General features: G+C 36.9%; 1 protein-coding gene across 4 annotated transcripts in view; it reads left to right on the plus strand.

The window, feature by feature from the left end:
* Positions 1-15,267, plus strand: part of Gtf2b (general transcription factor IIB) — a 40,382-nt gene that overhangs the window by 409 nt on the left and 24,706 nt on the right. For 2 of the 4 annotated variants that reach the window (XM_013024737.1, XM_013024735.1), the window contains exons 2-3: positions 405-543; positions 3,876-3,982. In XM_013024737.1, coding sequence (XP_012880191.1) covers positions 521-543; positions 3,876-3,982 — 130 coding nt within the window. In that variant the 5' untranslated portion in view covers positions 405-520. The remainder of the gene's footprint in view (positions 1-404; positions 544-3,875; positions 3,983-15,267) is intronic. The other 2 variants (XM_013024736.1, XM_013024738.1) reach the window with 2 other exon arrangements.

Consider the following 15,267-nt stretch of genomic DNA (forward strand, 5'->3'; position numbering starts at 1 on the left):
CCCCGCCCCAGTTTCCCCCGGTTTTGTTGTGTTTTCCCACGCGATTTTCTGTCGACGGCCCTTAACCCACGCCAAGGGGCTGGGATCCTTCTTCTCGGAAAAGCGGGGCGGAAAAAAAAAAGGGACGTTTCCGCGGCCCTGACACCTTAGGAAGCTGAGGAACGTCAGCTCGGGTTAGCCGGAGGGGAACGGATCGTTTTCCCCAAGTAGCCCAACCGAAGTGGAATCCAGAGCCCAATTCAAGAGTTGATTCATTTCCTACTAGACCCTTTTCGTCCTCCACAACCCCATCCCCACCCCCCCACCCTCACCCCCCTGGCCCAGTGTAGTTGTCTGCGTTACTCCTGGAGGAAATCCATCTTGACCTTGCTGGGAACTTTTTTTCTTTTTCTTTTTTTTTAAAGCTGTGTTATAGTTTTTGAGTGTGATGCACTCCTATCTTCAGGAAATGGATGCAGATGCAGTGTCTTCAGAGACAGCCTTTAATCATGTGACCTGAAAATGTTGGCAGACCCTAATTATGTCTCTCGTAATCACTATGAAGTAGATACTTGTATTTTTGCGTTAGTGTGAAACGAGTCATGTCACTGTTGACCCTTCCAAAATTAGTAATAGAGTGCAGTCTTAAATTGCCTCTTGTGGCCTCTAGTTAACTCGTAAAAGTATCACATGAAGTCCAGCTTCTGGAAGGCAGAGTTGGCATAGTTTTTCTGAGCCCATGATTATCTATGCAGTGGTTAAATTTCACCATTGGAAAACTTGTTTACAAAAATAGGCTAATAATGTCTAGTTAACTGTCCCAGACTTAGTGTTTTATGATTGCACAGAGGGAAGGGGGTATTAGCAACTTCAACTGGTGTCTAGTTTGGAAATCACTCTTAAATAAGTCAACTACTTTGTTTACTGATTCCAGTGATTTAATAGTCTTACCACTCTAGGTGTGGTTCAGTAAGTAGGAAACTACAGTTTCTTCAAATACCTGATGCTACCTAAATTTCTTTCATAGAAGTAAACCTGGAAGGTCAATGTAGTCATATATAGACACAACCTTTGCATAGTATAGAGGAGGAAATTTTTGTTAGTAGAGAATTAGTTGTGGCAGTTAAGGTAGTACACATAGGAAATTTACTGGCCTAGGGTATTTTCAACCTTTGTATAGTATAGAGGAGGAAATTTTTGTTAGTAAAGAATAAGTGGTGGCAGTTAAGTAGTACACATAGGAAATTTACTGATTAGGGTATTTTCGTTCAAAAAATATTTTGAAATAAAAATCTTTTGGCATCCAACTTTTAAGTGTATGTGTTATTGCAACTACTCATTTCTCAAGTTTTTCCTGCCAAAGGAAAGAACAAAGGTAAATATCACACTAATATGTTTAGCATTCTTCCTCCTAAGGATTATTGGGTTGTGAAACTGCCTGGTGTTCTCACAGACAGCAACATGGTTTGGTTCGAAATTTAAGTCTACCATTTATTCCATGACCAGATAAATAATTTTCTGAGATAGTCCTTTAAGAGGAGATAGTCCTCTTTCAGGATTGTTGTGAATACATAATAAATGTATAGTGCTAAGAAACCCAATGGGCATCCAGTAAATGATAACCATATAATGAGGTTCGTGATTACCTGGTCTCTTGGTAGTGTTTTAATATCAGTTGGTGGGGGTTTCCCTGTCTCTTCTCCATTGTTTCTCTACTACTGCCATTCCATTACTGATTCCTTCTTTATATTTGTGGATAACCTGATTAAAAGTTTACTACTTTTCATAATTTCATTTCATTTTGGATCTATAATAAAAGTATAAAAGATTATACAGTAAAATAGTAGTCTGCCTTCTCTTTGTCCCAGACATCTATTTTCCCCATAGCAGCCTTTGTTACCCATTTCTTGATGTTTCTCAGTGACTATGCTTTAATAAATATGCAGTTTTAACTTCTCCACCAAGAAAGTGGTCTGCTGTAAACCTTGTTTGCTTTCTTATTCCTTGCCTTTTTATGAAGTTAGCACAAAATTTAATTATACACAATTCATCTCTAAGATGAGCACATAAAAATAGCTACCTCCCAGGTCCAGTCAGTTGCCATTTGTAGTCTCCCTTGTGTCCTCAGCCATTACTCCTCACCACAGAAAAACCACATGCTAACACCAGAGATTTGTTTTGCATATTTTAAGGTTTAAATAAATTATTTAAGTTTTCTACTGTCTGACTATTTAGAAAATTAGATGAGATGCTTACTCATCACTTAGTATATCTTGGAGATACTTGAATAGTGAAAAAGGTATCAAGTCTTTGCATAGTGTGTTCCATATACCTTCCTGATTTACCCATTTGCAATTACTTAGGATAAAATAATTTTCCTTTATGTTTGTTACTTTTGTTTTTCATAATTCATTAACATTTTTGTAACAAATTTATTGGATAAATATGAATACAAAGCAACGTGTCCATTTATGTAAACTTTAGCAATATGTAAATTGAATTTTTGGTTTACCTTTTCAATCGGTAATTCACATTCTGAATTTACTTGCTAGCCTAAGAAACTAATCCATTTACATATTATAAGAACTGTTGATTTTATCATTTAGATATGTCTTTGAATAGTCATAACTAAATCTAGGAACCACTTACTGTATTGCTTCAAGAAATTTTAGCAAAGGACTTTCTTGTTTGTTTTTTGATTTTGCTTGTCCTGTGACCTGCTTGTCCTCGGCACTGTCCCTTAATTTTTGTCTCCAGGCTAGCACTCTGCCACTTGAGCCACACTGTCATTTCCTTTTTTTTTTTTTGGTGGTTAATTGGCGATGAGAGTCTTGTGGACATTCCTGTCCCAGCTTTGAACCATGATCCTCAAATCTCAGATCCTGAGTAGCTAAGATTATAGGTTTGAGCCAGCAGCACCTGGCTAGAAAAGGACTTATTTTCATCATACCTCTTGGAAATCAAATTAAGCTGATTTTTTATAAGGTCATCAGACTGTCTTCCTCAGACTGTTTCATTACTGAAAATAAAGTAATTGGAGAAATTATTAATATTACAAAGATATTAAATGTATTACGGTTTGGTTTGGTGGTATGGGTGTTTGAAATCAGAGCCTCACAATTTCCATGCAGGTGCTCTACCATGAGCTGTGGCCCCAGCCAAATAATTGACTTCAGGCTCATTCCATTTTTCTTTCCTTCCTTCTTTCCCTCCACTCCCTCTCTTTAAAATTTTCTGTAAGGTTTCTATTGCCCAGACTAGTCTCAAATTTCTGGACTCAAAGGAATCCTTCTACCCCAACAGCCTCTCAGTTGCTCAGACTATTGACCCATGTCACCTTTCCTGGCAATGCCATTTCCTGAATTCTAAAAATCTCAGTTGCAAATTAATTGCAATCTTTAGGTTTTCAATTTGTCAGACTGCATCTCCAGTTTCATTTATGTACATATTGTATCCAAGTACTATTCTAAGTATGTTATTCAGGTAACAAACAAGTAGAAAAATACAGACTTCAAGTTCTTTAACCAGAGAAATAAGTGACAGCCCAAACCAGATGGTTATATATATATATAAATGCCTCTGGCTATTAGGAACTAGTCATTATACTAATCAGTTTTAAAAAATGTTAGTACCTTTCTTTAGAGAAGAAACACTTGTTTTCTAATTAAGTTTTGAAAGCCTTCTATGTTTACAAACTGATATCAACCCTAATCAAAATAATCCCAGTGGAGTCTATTCACTAATTAGTAACTAGAATTTAATCTGAGATGTTTACTTTGAAATTTTAGCCTAAATATGTTAAAGTATTAGAAAAGCATTAAATTCTTTTCTCCCCAGAAGACTTTTGTTATGTGTTGGTTGGGTGGATATAAAGATACAATTCTTTCTTCATTTAGTTTGGATGCTCTCCCAAGAGTTACATGTCCAAACCATCCAGATGCAATTTTAGTAGAGGACTACAGAGCTGGTGATATGATCTGTCCTGAATGTGGCCTGGTTGTAGGTAAGTACTATTACAGGTTTAAGTTTCCATTTAGGATACTTCTCTTTTGTATATTTTATAATGTCATGTCTGTCTGTGTCTGTCTGTCTGTGTGTTGTTGGTTGTGGAGCTTCTGGGTCTGGGCGCTGTCCCTGCAGCACTCTACCACTTGAGCTACAGCGCCACTTCTGGTTTTCTGGTGGTTAATTGGAGATAAGAGTGTCAGGGACTTTGCTGCCTGGGCTGGCTTTGAACTGCAATCCTCAGATTTTAGATTTGTGAGTAGCTAGGATTACAGGCATGAGCCACCAGCACCTGGCTATAATGTCTTTTAATGAACACATTTTCACTTCACTTTATAGTTCGTATTTATGTTAAATAAAAAGTTTAAGCTAAGCACAATGGCTCATGCCTGTAATAACAGCTACACAAGAGAAGAGATTGGGAAGATTGAGGTTTAAAGCTAGCCCAGACAAAAAAGTGAGACCCCCATCTGAAGGCATGGTATGGGTCTGTGAACTCATCTATATGGAAGAATAGTAGGAGAATGTTTGTCTGAGTCTAGTCCCCAGCAAAAATAATACCCTACAAAAAACTAAAGAAAGAAAGCTGGGATATGGTTTAAGTGGTAGAGCAAAACTCCAGTGGTAGAGTCCAAACTCTAGTACTCAGGGAAAAAATTAGAAAAAAATGTAAAAATTTAAGAAACAAATAAAAGTAAAATCCAGAGTAAGACATTAAAGACTGTTCTGGTTACATTTTCCATTAACAGCTATTTTGTACAAAGTATTTTAAATCTATTCTGTGTTATTTAGATCAGAACTTCATTCTTTTTGGCTATGAATTGTTTTTAGAAATAAAAGCTGAATATTCCTGAATTGCCTGCCACACAGTAATTTGTTAGCTTACCAGTGTTGTTGCTATTCTTTTGGGTTTAAGACCAAGATTGAAATCTTTCTGAATCATATTACTTCTATGACTTCTAGTACTATTATAACAACTACTACTTTTGAATTAGGTTTTGCTGCAAGACTTACTACTATTTTTGAGTTAAATACTAACAAATCTTACTTAACTTTGCAGGGCAAAATTAGTGCTTATTTGTGAATCCCACACAAAATCGTCAGTTTTGACAACAGCTAACATTTGGTTCAAAAGTAATGTGAACTTGTTTTTATATATATATATTTTATACACATCCATTGCTGTTGGAAGTTAAAAGCTAGATCTTCATTACCATGTAGATTGGCAGCTAATATGTTTTCCATCTTGTGCTATATTTGCAGTTTTGTTAGACCTAGAAGTGAGTGTAAAGTCATGTTTCATGCTTCAGAATTCATTTTGCCTGTGTAAAGTTTCTTTCTGACTTCCAACTGGCAGTGATAAGTGATAATGTAACAATATACTTGTCATTAGTTTTTATCAGTATATACTCAGCAGGTGAACTTTTTTTTTTTTTTTGTCCGTCGTGGGGCTTCAGTACTGTCCCCAAGCTCTTTTTGTTCCAGGTTACAAGCTAGTGCTCTACCACTCTGAGCCACAGTGCCAGTGGTTTTCTGGTGGTTAATTGTAGATAAAGAGTCTCACAGACTTTCCTGCCTGAGCTGGCTTTGCCCACAATCAATCCTCAGATCTCAGCCTTCTGAGTAGCTAGGAGCCTGACCATGTCAACATTTATAATTGATCAACTCTGATTAGATGATACGTTACTAACAAAAAGAATCCTTTTTTTTTTGGTCCGGTCGTGGGGCCTGAACTCTGGGCCTGGGTGCTGTCCCTCAGCTCTTCAGCTCAAGGCTAGTGCTCTACCACTTGAGCCACAGTGCTACTTCTGGCTTTTTTCTTTTTTTTTTTTTTGCTTATGTGGTGCTGGGGAATCGAACACAGGGCCTCAGGCATGCAAGGCAAGTGCTCTACCACTGAGCCACCTTCCCAGCCCCAAAGAATCCTTTCTTTTAGTATTGCTTTATTGACTTAGTAATTTTGAACATCAGAACTATATTGCAGCTAAGCTATTAAGTTAAATTAATAGTTTCAAATTTTCTATGATTTATAGCTGTATTTCTTTATGAAATTGATTCTTATGACATAAATGTAACAGCTAAAATTCAGCAGGCTTTTTGTGACTGTGTAATTAAGTGTACTGGAAGAGAAGAATTCATTCTCTGGCCAAACAGTGGCTGCCTTAAAATTTAAATTCCTGTGGGTTTTCCTCAATAGTGATCTCCTTGGAAACAAACATATATATCTGTGGATACCAAGATCTGCTCTATATACATGTATGGAAATTCATAGTAAAACACTCACATTGTACAATTAATATGTGCTAATAAAAATGTGAGGAAAAGTATCATTAAGGTAAAAAAAAACATCTGAATCTTACAATTATTTTTGTATTTTAATATTCATCACCAATTGCCCTTAATATCAAAGGTAAGCAAGACTAGATACTGCCCAACTTTGATGTTTATATGCACCTGAGTGTGTATGTCTATGGATGAATAATACTAGGGATTGAATCCAAGATCTTGCACTTACTAAGCAAATGCTTACTGAGCTACATTCCCAGCCCCCAACTTTCTTTTTTACAACAGTATACTGTCCCTTCCAACTTAGAAACTAGGAGAGTCTGTTCCAGCTTCTACTAACCATCACTTTCTCACTCCTTTACTTGGTCTCTTTGAGGCTACCACCCAGTTTCAAAACCAGTACAACATGATTTTTATTTTTCTAAAAGGAAATAATTTGTTTCATTTTCATAACAAACCACCTCAAAAATCTTAGGAGGTGGGCTGGGAAAGTGGCTCAGTGGTAGAGTGCTTGCCTTGCGTGCATGAAGCCCTGGGTTCAATTCCTCAGCACCATATAAGCAGAAAAAGCTGAAAGTGGTGCTGTGGCTCAAGTGATAGAGCACTAGCCTTGAGCTGAAGAGTTGAGGGACAGCGCCTAGGCCCAGAGTTCAGGCCCCATGACCAACAACAACAAGAAAAAAAACCTTAGGAGGCTTTACCCACAAATTTCATTTTGCTTATGTGTATTTATTGCTCACTTTTTTCAGTAGCTTGACTTTCTGGTGTTTGTGTTCCATAGCTTTCCTGTGTGGTCACTCACCCTCCAGGATGATAGTTGATTGCCAAGAGCAAGTGTTCTAAGAGAAAAAGTGTAACCTAGACTCAAGATAGTTTAGAGCTGTGCCTAGAACTGGAGGAGGATCCTTTTAGTATTTCTGTGTCATTTAGTACAATCATAGGCCCCCACCTAGGTTATGAAAATAGAGAAATAGGCTCCACTTCAACTTGAAAGTGACAAGATCATATTGCAGAAGAACATACATAGAAGAGATGCTCTGCTATCTTTGGAAAATACAATTTGTCTCACATTTGTAGTGGAATTTTTTAATGTAGTATTATTCTCCAGTATATAAGTAATGTTGTGAAATATTTCATTTCTCTAGTAACTTCTAATTTCTGTAGCTTTTGGAAAGTTATTAACTATTGCCAATGTTAGTCGTTATTTAACTTTTCCTCTTTGATATTAATTTTCAACATATGAAATGTCTATCATATTAACTATTTCATATTACAGTGACTTTAAACAAACAATTTTAAAGCAAAGTTCTGTTGATTTCATGAAACTATTGGTTCTACTAGCATTGTTTTTGTGGGGGTCCTCCTCCCACCAAATTCTACAAGTATGATCATGACTCTGATGAAGATGCAGTGAAGATGCAGTATACTCAAACTGACATGTTGAATTGAAACCCCTACAACTATTTAAAGATAATTATATTAGTAGTTTTTTTGTTTGTTTGTTTTCCTGTCATGGGGCTTGAACTCTGGGCCTGGGTGCTGTCCTTGAGCTCTTCAGCTGACAGTGAGCACAATACCACTTGAGCCACAGTGCCACTTCCACTTCCGGTTTTTGGTGGTTAATTGGAGATAAGAGTGTCATAGACTTTGCTGCCTAGGCTGGCTTTGAACTTCGATCCTCAGATCTTAGCCTCCTGAATAGTGAGTATTACAGGCGTGAGCCACGGGCTCCCGGCTAAGTAAATATTTTAAAAAGCAAAAAATTAACAATAGGTGTTAGTGTAATTATATTTGGATCTTCAATACATAAATTTGACCTTAACATTAATTTGTAATCAACAAAGTATTAGATTAGCAAGACATTACAGTATACATGAAATTGATGTTTGAGGTGAGTATTTCAAGTATAGAGCATGTGAGGCCTGGATTCAATCTCAGGCATTTCCCCTCCCTCCTAAAAAAAATAATATTGATATGTCATCACGTCTTTAAATTAGGATTTCATAGTAAAAGGTCATTTAAAACTAGTATAATTTCTAATTGAAGTCATTTTAATGTACTATTTTAGTTTAAATTCATTGTCCTAAAAAGCAATATAAAGATGATAGAGTGAAAATAGTTTAAGTAGATTTTAAAAACAAAATAAGTCATTTTGATATCTTTCCTAAATTCATTCTGGATATTATCTTTAAACATGAATTCATGAATATACATTAAAAATGAGCTGGGAATGTGTTTTTCAATTTGCAGAAATTCTAATGCAGTTGAGAGATTGGTAGCATACTTAGGAACATAAATCTGTACATTTTTAAAAATCGTTACTATAAAGGTGATGTACAGAGGGGTTACATAAATCAGGTGAAGATGTATTCTTTAACTTTATAACTTACCACATTCTTTTGAGACCTGTATTTTTACATTTTTTAAATCTCTTTATATTTTCTTTGTTACCAGACCTAGACTTCAATCTCCTATATAGCATATATCTTCTAATTTTGTGTTTCTGTTGCTCTTTATGTAACTAGGGGACAATGGTTTTACAGATTAGGCTTAGCTTTACTAGTTAATAAATGTTTATCTGAAAATGGAGAGACAAAGGGTGAATAAATGCAGCAGTTGTACTCAGATTGTTGAAAAAGAACTATATAACATATGGCCAGGGATGGGATGGGGAAACTGGGGGAGAGCAAAGGAAGGGATGACATTGCCAAAAAGAAATGTACTCATTACCTAACTTAGGAAATGGTAACACCTCTGTATATTGCCTTAAGAATAAAAATTTTCCTCCCTCCAAAATGTCAGGTTAGGGAAGTGGCGCTGTAGCTCAAGTGGTAGAGCACTCGCCTTGAGCTGAAGAGCTGAGGGACAGCGCCCAAGCCCAGAGTTCAAGCCCCACGACCAACCAAAAACAACAAAACAAAACAAACAAAACAAAACAAAATGTCAGGTTAGTTTGTAAAATACATAGTATAGTTAAGAATAAGAACAATATAGTTCAGTATAAGTTCAGTACAAGTCTACAAGTATGTGTTTTGGAAATACTAGTGGTCTTTCCCTTTTAATCTTGTCCAAAATAAAAGAGTAATTTGAGTCTGAGATTCCATTCTCAATAGCAAGTCACTTGCTACATATATTTGAATAATTGCTGTGAATTAGCATTTTTAATATGCATAGTAAGTAACTGCTTTTTAGAGAGGAAAGATTCTGAATTTAGTTTAATTTAGCCAAGTTACATCTTAAAAAATCGTATTTCCTTTCAGATTCTTGCTTTGGCATTCCTTACAATCCTTCAGATAGATACAGCATTCTTGCCTAATTTGTAATTTTTAACTAGGGTGCAATTTTCTCTTAATTGTTGGGTAATTTTACTTGATAAACATACTGCTCTTACAGGTAATTTTTTTTTTCATTTTACAGAAAGAGAAACCAAGGCTCTTAGGTAATTAGCTCAATAATCCACATGTAGAAAAGGATTCTGCATCTAGTAAGCGATACTCCTTGTGTCTGTCATGAGCTGGTCACTGAGAGGGATAGAGAGATGAGATATTCTTTTTTTTTTTTTTTGTCGGTCGTGGGGCTTGAACTCTGGGCTTGAGCGCTGTCCCTCAGCTCTTCAGCTCAAGGCGAGCGCTCTACCACTTGAGCTACAGCGCCACTTCTGGTTTTCTGGTGGTTTATTGGAGATAGGAGTCTCATGGTCTTTCCTGCACGGGCTGGCTTTGAACCGCGATCCTCAGATCTCAGCCTCCTGAGTAGCTAGGATTACAGTCGTGAGCCACCAGCACCCGGCAGAGATGAGATATTCTAAGCAAGCCCTTTTAGTAACAGCTTTGTCACAGCTCTTCCACATACGGTGAAAACACAAGGGAGGGAAGTCACGATTTACTGGGGAAATTACTATTGAATTTACAGTGACTCACAGGATTAAGAATGAATAAAGGTTTATAGAGGAAAGAATAGAGAGAATAAGAATCCTGTGACATGGAGTAGTGTGAATGACTAAGGTGGTTAGGGTCTCCTCAAGTTAGATGCTGCTGCAAACACAGACCCCACTGTGTCTGAGAAAAAGTGAGTTACAAGGAAATATTCAGAGATGGAATTCACAATGTATTTTCCTTTAGAAAACTTGCCAGGATGGTAGTTTACACTGTTAATTTGTCCAGTTGTGTTTTATTTTGTGTGGGTTTTTATTGGGGGACAATCTTGAACATCTTAGGTAGTTTTTTTTTAATTTATTTTTATTTATTGTGAAAATACTGTACAGAGGGTTACAATTATATGGGCAAGATAATGAGTACATTTCTTATCAAGCATTGTAGCCTCCTTTGTTTCCCCTTCCCATCCCTTCCCATCCTCCCCCCGACCCCCACACCGAATCCTCTTCCCTCTTCCCCCCCCTCACCAAAATTGTAAAGTTCGTTTTTTGCCGTAATGACTTGTACATCTCATTGTTGCAATGGGTCCACCTGTATTCCTATTTAAACGATTTGTTTTTCCCCTTCCCCTCCACAAATTATACCAACATCAAATACAGTGACAGCAGGTGTTATACCGTGGGGGAGGGACATACAAAGCAACAAAGAAATAATCTTATAAATATGTTAGAAACAGTCACATGAAAGAAAAAAACATTTAAATACATATCTTAGGGTTCATTTTCCTAACATCAACTTATCTGACCTTTAGTTATTTATTTTTTGATTGGTCGTGGGTCTTGAACTCTGGGCTTGAGTGCTGTTCCTCAGCTCTTCAGCTCAAGGCGAGTGCTCTACCGCTTGAGCCACAGCACCACTTCCGGTTTTCTAGTGGTTTATTGGAGATAAGAGCCTCATGGACTTTCCTGCCCAGGCTGGCTTTGAACCGAGATCCTCAGATCTCAGCCTCCTGAGTAGCTAGGATTACAGGCGTGAGCCACTGGGCTAGATCACACAGATTTAAATATAATAATATGGACTTAAAGAGCTTACCATCAACTAAACTGCATAATGTGTATGGGAATTAGTTTTTTCTTTTTGGCAGTACTAATGTTTGAATTCAGAACATTGCATTTGCAAGATAGGTGTTCTACCACTTGTGCTAAGCTCTCATGCTTTTTGCTTTCGTCATTTTTTAATAAGTTGTCATGTTTATACCCACACTGGCCTGGACCATGTATGATCCTTCTATTTAAAACATAGCTGGATCACATCTAATTTTTTATTGATTGAAGGTAGGGTGTTGGAAACTTTTGGCTTGGGCTGACTTTAAACCACAATTCTCCCATTTTATGCCCTCTCTAGGACTATAATGAGAGCTACTGCCTTTGTGTTTTGAACATTTTTTTCTTTTTTTTTTCCAGAACTGAGGATCGAACTCAGGGCCTTGCACTTGCCAGGCGGGCGCTCTTCCGCCCAACTAAACCCCCAACCTCTTGAAAATTTTTTTCTTTTTGACTGTTTTGTCAATACTGTGTAATATATGTGTTAAAAAGGCAGGCTTACTATGTATAAGAATTTTATACAACACTATTGAGGACTGATGATGTGGCTCAAATCATAGAGTGTAAGTCATAAGCAAGAATGCCAAAGGAAAGCACAAGGCCTTGAGTTCAAGGCCTTGTATCAGCACAAAAAAATAAAGTAAAATAAAACAGTTTATTCAGTTTATAATGTCATATTGTTGGTTTAGTAGATATTTTTAAGTTCATAAGTAATGTATTAATGAAAACCAGTGAAGTCATTGAGGCTCTATACAAACATTAAATGGTCTTTTAAGTGTTGATTAACTGATTTTACTTTTAGTAGAAATTTTATCATTGAGTGTTGGTATACTTTGTGGAGGGGAAGGGAAAAAACAAATTGTTTAAATAGGGATACAGGTGGACCCATTGCAACAATGAGATGTACAATACATTATGTCAAAAAACGAACTTTATAACTTTCATCCTAGATAGATTTATGGACAGGTCAAGGAAATAAACTGACATGGTTTATTTCTAGGACTGAATTAATTATGGGTTTTTACCAGTTTACAATATGAGAACATAAACTGATATAGAGATTGACTATATTATATGTTATTAATAGTATTTATAAGGGGGCTAGGAAGGTGGCTCAGTGGTAGAGCAGTTGCCTTGTATGCTTGAGGCCCTGGGTTCGATTCCTCAGCACCATAAGAAAAAAACTGGAAGTGGTGCTGTGGCTCAAGTGGTAGAGCGCTAGCCTTAAGCTGAAGAGCTGAGCGACAGCGCCCAGGCCCAGAGTTCAGGCCCCACGACCGGACCCCCCCCAAAAAAAAGAAAAGAAAAAATAGTATTTATAAGGTGTGTGTATGCTCGCACATGCACGTGCATGCCATATGGCATATGCTTGTGCTGATACTGGGGCTTGAATCAGGTCCTTGCCCCCTCTCATGGCTTTTTCTGCTTACTTGAGTTACACCTCCACTACTGGCTTTTTGGTGGTTGATTGGAAATAAGAGTCTTGTGGATTTGTTTGCCTTGGTCTGGTTTTGAACTGAGATCTTCAGATCTTAGTTTCTCAAATAGCTCTGGAGCCTGGTTTATAATACGGTATCTCTTGATCAATCAAGTTCTCTTCAAAATTGTCTTTATTGAAGTTTCTGGTAAGAATGTATGGTGGCATGACCCCAAATATAGCCAACTCTACATTCCACCCTGAAGTGTAATGAAAAGAATGGGTGAAGGAGAAGTCTTAAAATAGTATCCCCAAATTACTTGTTTTCACAGGCTCAATTTAAAAACATTCAGCTTAAGACAACAGATTTCTTGTTCTCTTTCAACATGTTCTGATACATTAAAAGCACAAAAATACTTGGAATAAACCAGGTTACTTTAAAAAAATCCTAGGCAAGTTTCTTGATGAAAAATGCCAAAATACAATAGATTTAACCCCAGTTCTACTTTTTGTCACTTGGTGTGACAGTAGGTCCTGGAACTTTTTTAAATGAATGTATATATAAATCCCTTTAAAATTCTGTTTTCTAAAGCAAAATTTAGGGAGGGAATATATGATAGAGCACTTTGGGAGGGAATATATGATATAATGGTACTCCTCCATGAGTGTGAAGTTAAGATTGATTTTTCTGGTTTAGTTTTGGCCAGTGGATATAAGTAGGAGTGTTAATGTCATTTTGGTTCAGAAACCATATGTTAGTGCATAATTCACTATATAGCCTTCCTTCTCCCTATGATGGTGACTAGCAGTATCTTAGGTGGAAGAGATTTTAGTCGCCTTGAATAATGGTAGCATAAAACCCCCCCAGCTATCCACCTAGGTACATGTAGTGTGAATAAGAAATTTTCATCTTAAGAAAACAATATCTAAAATATCTGTGGTCTGCAAAGATAATATTTAATGAACTTAATCATTTCTAATATAAAATACTCAGAATTAAAAAGGAACCATGCTTTACTAGGACTATATAAATTTGTCATTTTTATGTAAAGATGTTTCCATTTGAAATTAAAATCATTGTTCCAAAAGTTAGGACCAGTGCTTTTTATATAAAAGAAATGGAGCTCAAGCATTGAAAAGGAGGTGCCACTGATGGAGTTCTGTGTCTAGAATATTCAAAGCAAATTTTAAAAATCAATGGTCTGTTAAAAGTTAACTGTCAGGCCTGTGAGATAAAAGTAGGAGTACCAGTTCAAGTACAGTCTGGGCTGCAAAACAAGGCTCTGCTCCAATCAGTCAGTGGAATATAAGCATATCAAATAAAAGAACTGCAAGTTAACAAACGAATTTGGAATTTGGGGTTGTATTTTGAGACAGACAGTCTCTTAGTATACCCAGGCTAGATTTGAACTCAGAATCTTCCTGGCTTAGATTTCAAATAAGATGATTTTTTTTTTTTGTCAGTCGTGGGGCCTGAACTATGGGTGCTGTCCCTCAAGGCAAGCGCTCTACCACTTGAGCCATAGCACGACTTCCTGGCTTTTTTTTTTTTTTTTTGCTTATGTGGTACAGAGGAATCAAACCCAGGCCCTCATGTATGCAAGGCAAGCAATCTATAGCTGAGCCACCTTCCCAGATCCTCAAATAAAACTTTTAAGGAAGGAAAAATATCAATACTTTGAAATCTGAAAAACCTTTTCTTTTTTTATTTTTGTGCAGGTACTGGGGCTTGAACTCAGGGCCTACACACTATCCCTGAGAGCTTCTTTTGCTCAAGGCTACTGCTTTACCTCTTGAGCAACATCACCACTTCAGTCTTTTTCTGAGTAGTTTATTGGAGGTAAGAGTTTCATGGACTTGTTTGCTTGGACTGGCTTCAAACCATGATTCTCAGATCTCAGCCCCCTGAGTAGCTAGATTAGAGGAGTGAGCTTCCAGCTTGAAAGAAGATCTTAAGGAAAGATTATTCCTTTGTCTGAGATGGTTGCTGTAAGCCAGGTACTGGTGGCTCACACTCAGGAGGCTGAGATTTGAGGACTGCAGTTCAAAGACAGCCTGGGCAGAAGTGTTCATGAGATTCTTTCCTCTTGCTTATCAGCAAAAAGCTGGGGCTCAAGAGGTAAAGTGTTAGTCCTCAGTAAAAAAAAAACAACTTAGAAACAGTACCCAGACCCTGAGTTCAAGCCCCAGGATTGGCAGAGAAGAAAAGAAAGAAACAGAGGAAGACGATTGCTGCCACAAATTGTTATTTCATTCCCTCTCCCCGCCCACCCCCCCAAATTAGCCTAGCTAATTTTGTCCAGGCTGTCGTTAAACTTGAGGTCCTTTTGCCCTATCCTCCCAAGAAGTTGGGAAAACAGGCATGTGCCATGTGTTTCTATACATAATTTAAAAAGAGATTCATAAACATTTTCCTCTTGATGAATATTGAAGTGTTTTCTAGTTTTTAGCTAATGCAAATAATGTGGCTACAAACATTCTTTTTTAAAATTAAATTTTGTATTATATTTGATGAATATTGAAGTGTTTTCTAGTTTTTAGCTAATGCAAATAATGTGGCTACAAACATTCTTTTTTAAAATTAAATTTTTTTATTTAAGTG

This window comes from Dipodomys ordii, unplaced genomic scaffold (genome assembly GCF_000151885.1).
Source record: "Dipodomys ordii isolate 6190 unplaced genomic scaffold, Dord_2.0 Scaffold78, whole genome shotgun sequence".
NCBI classification, from domain to species: Eukaryota; Metazoa; Chordata; class Mammalia; order Rodentia; family Heteromyidae; genus Dipodomys; species Dipodomys ordii.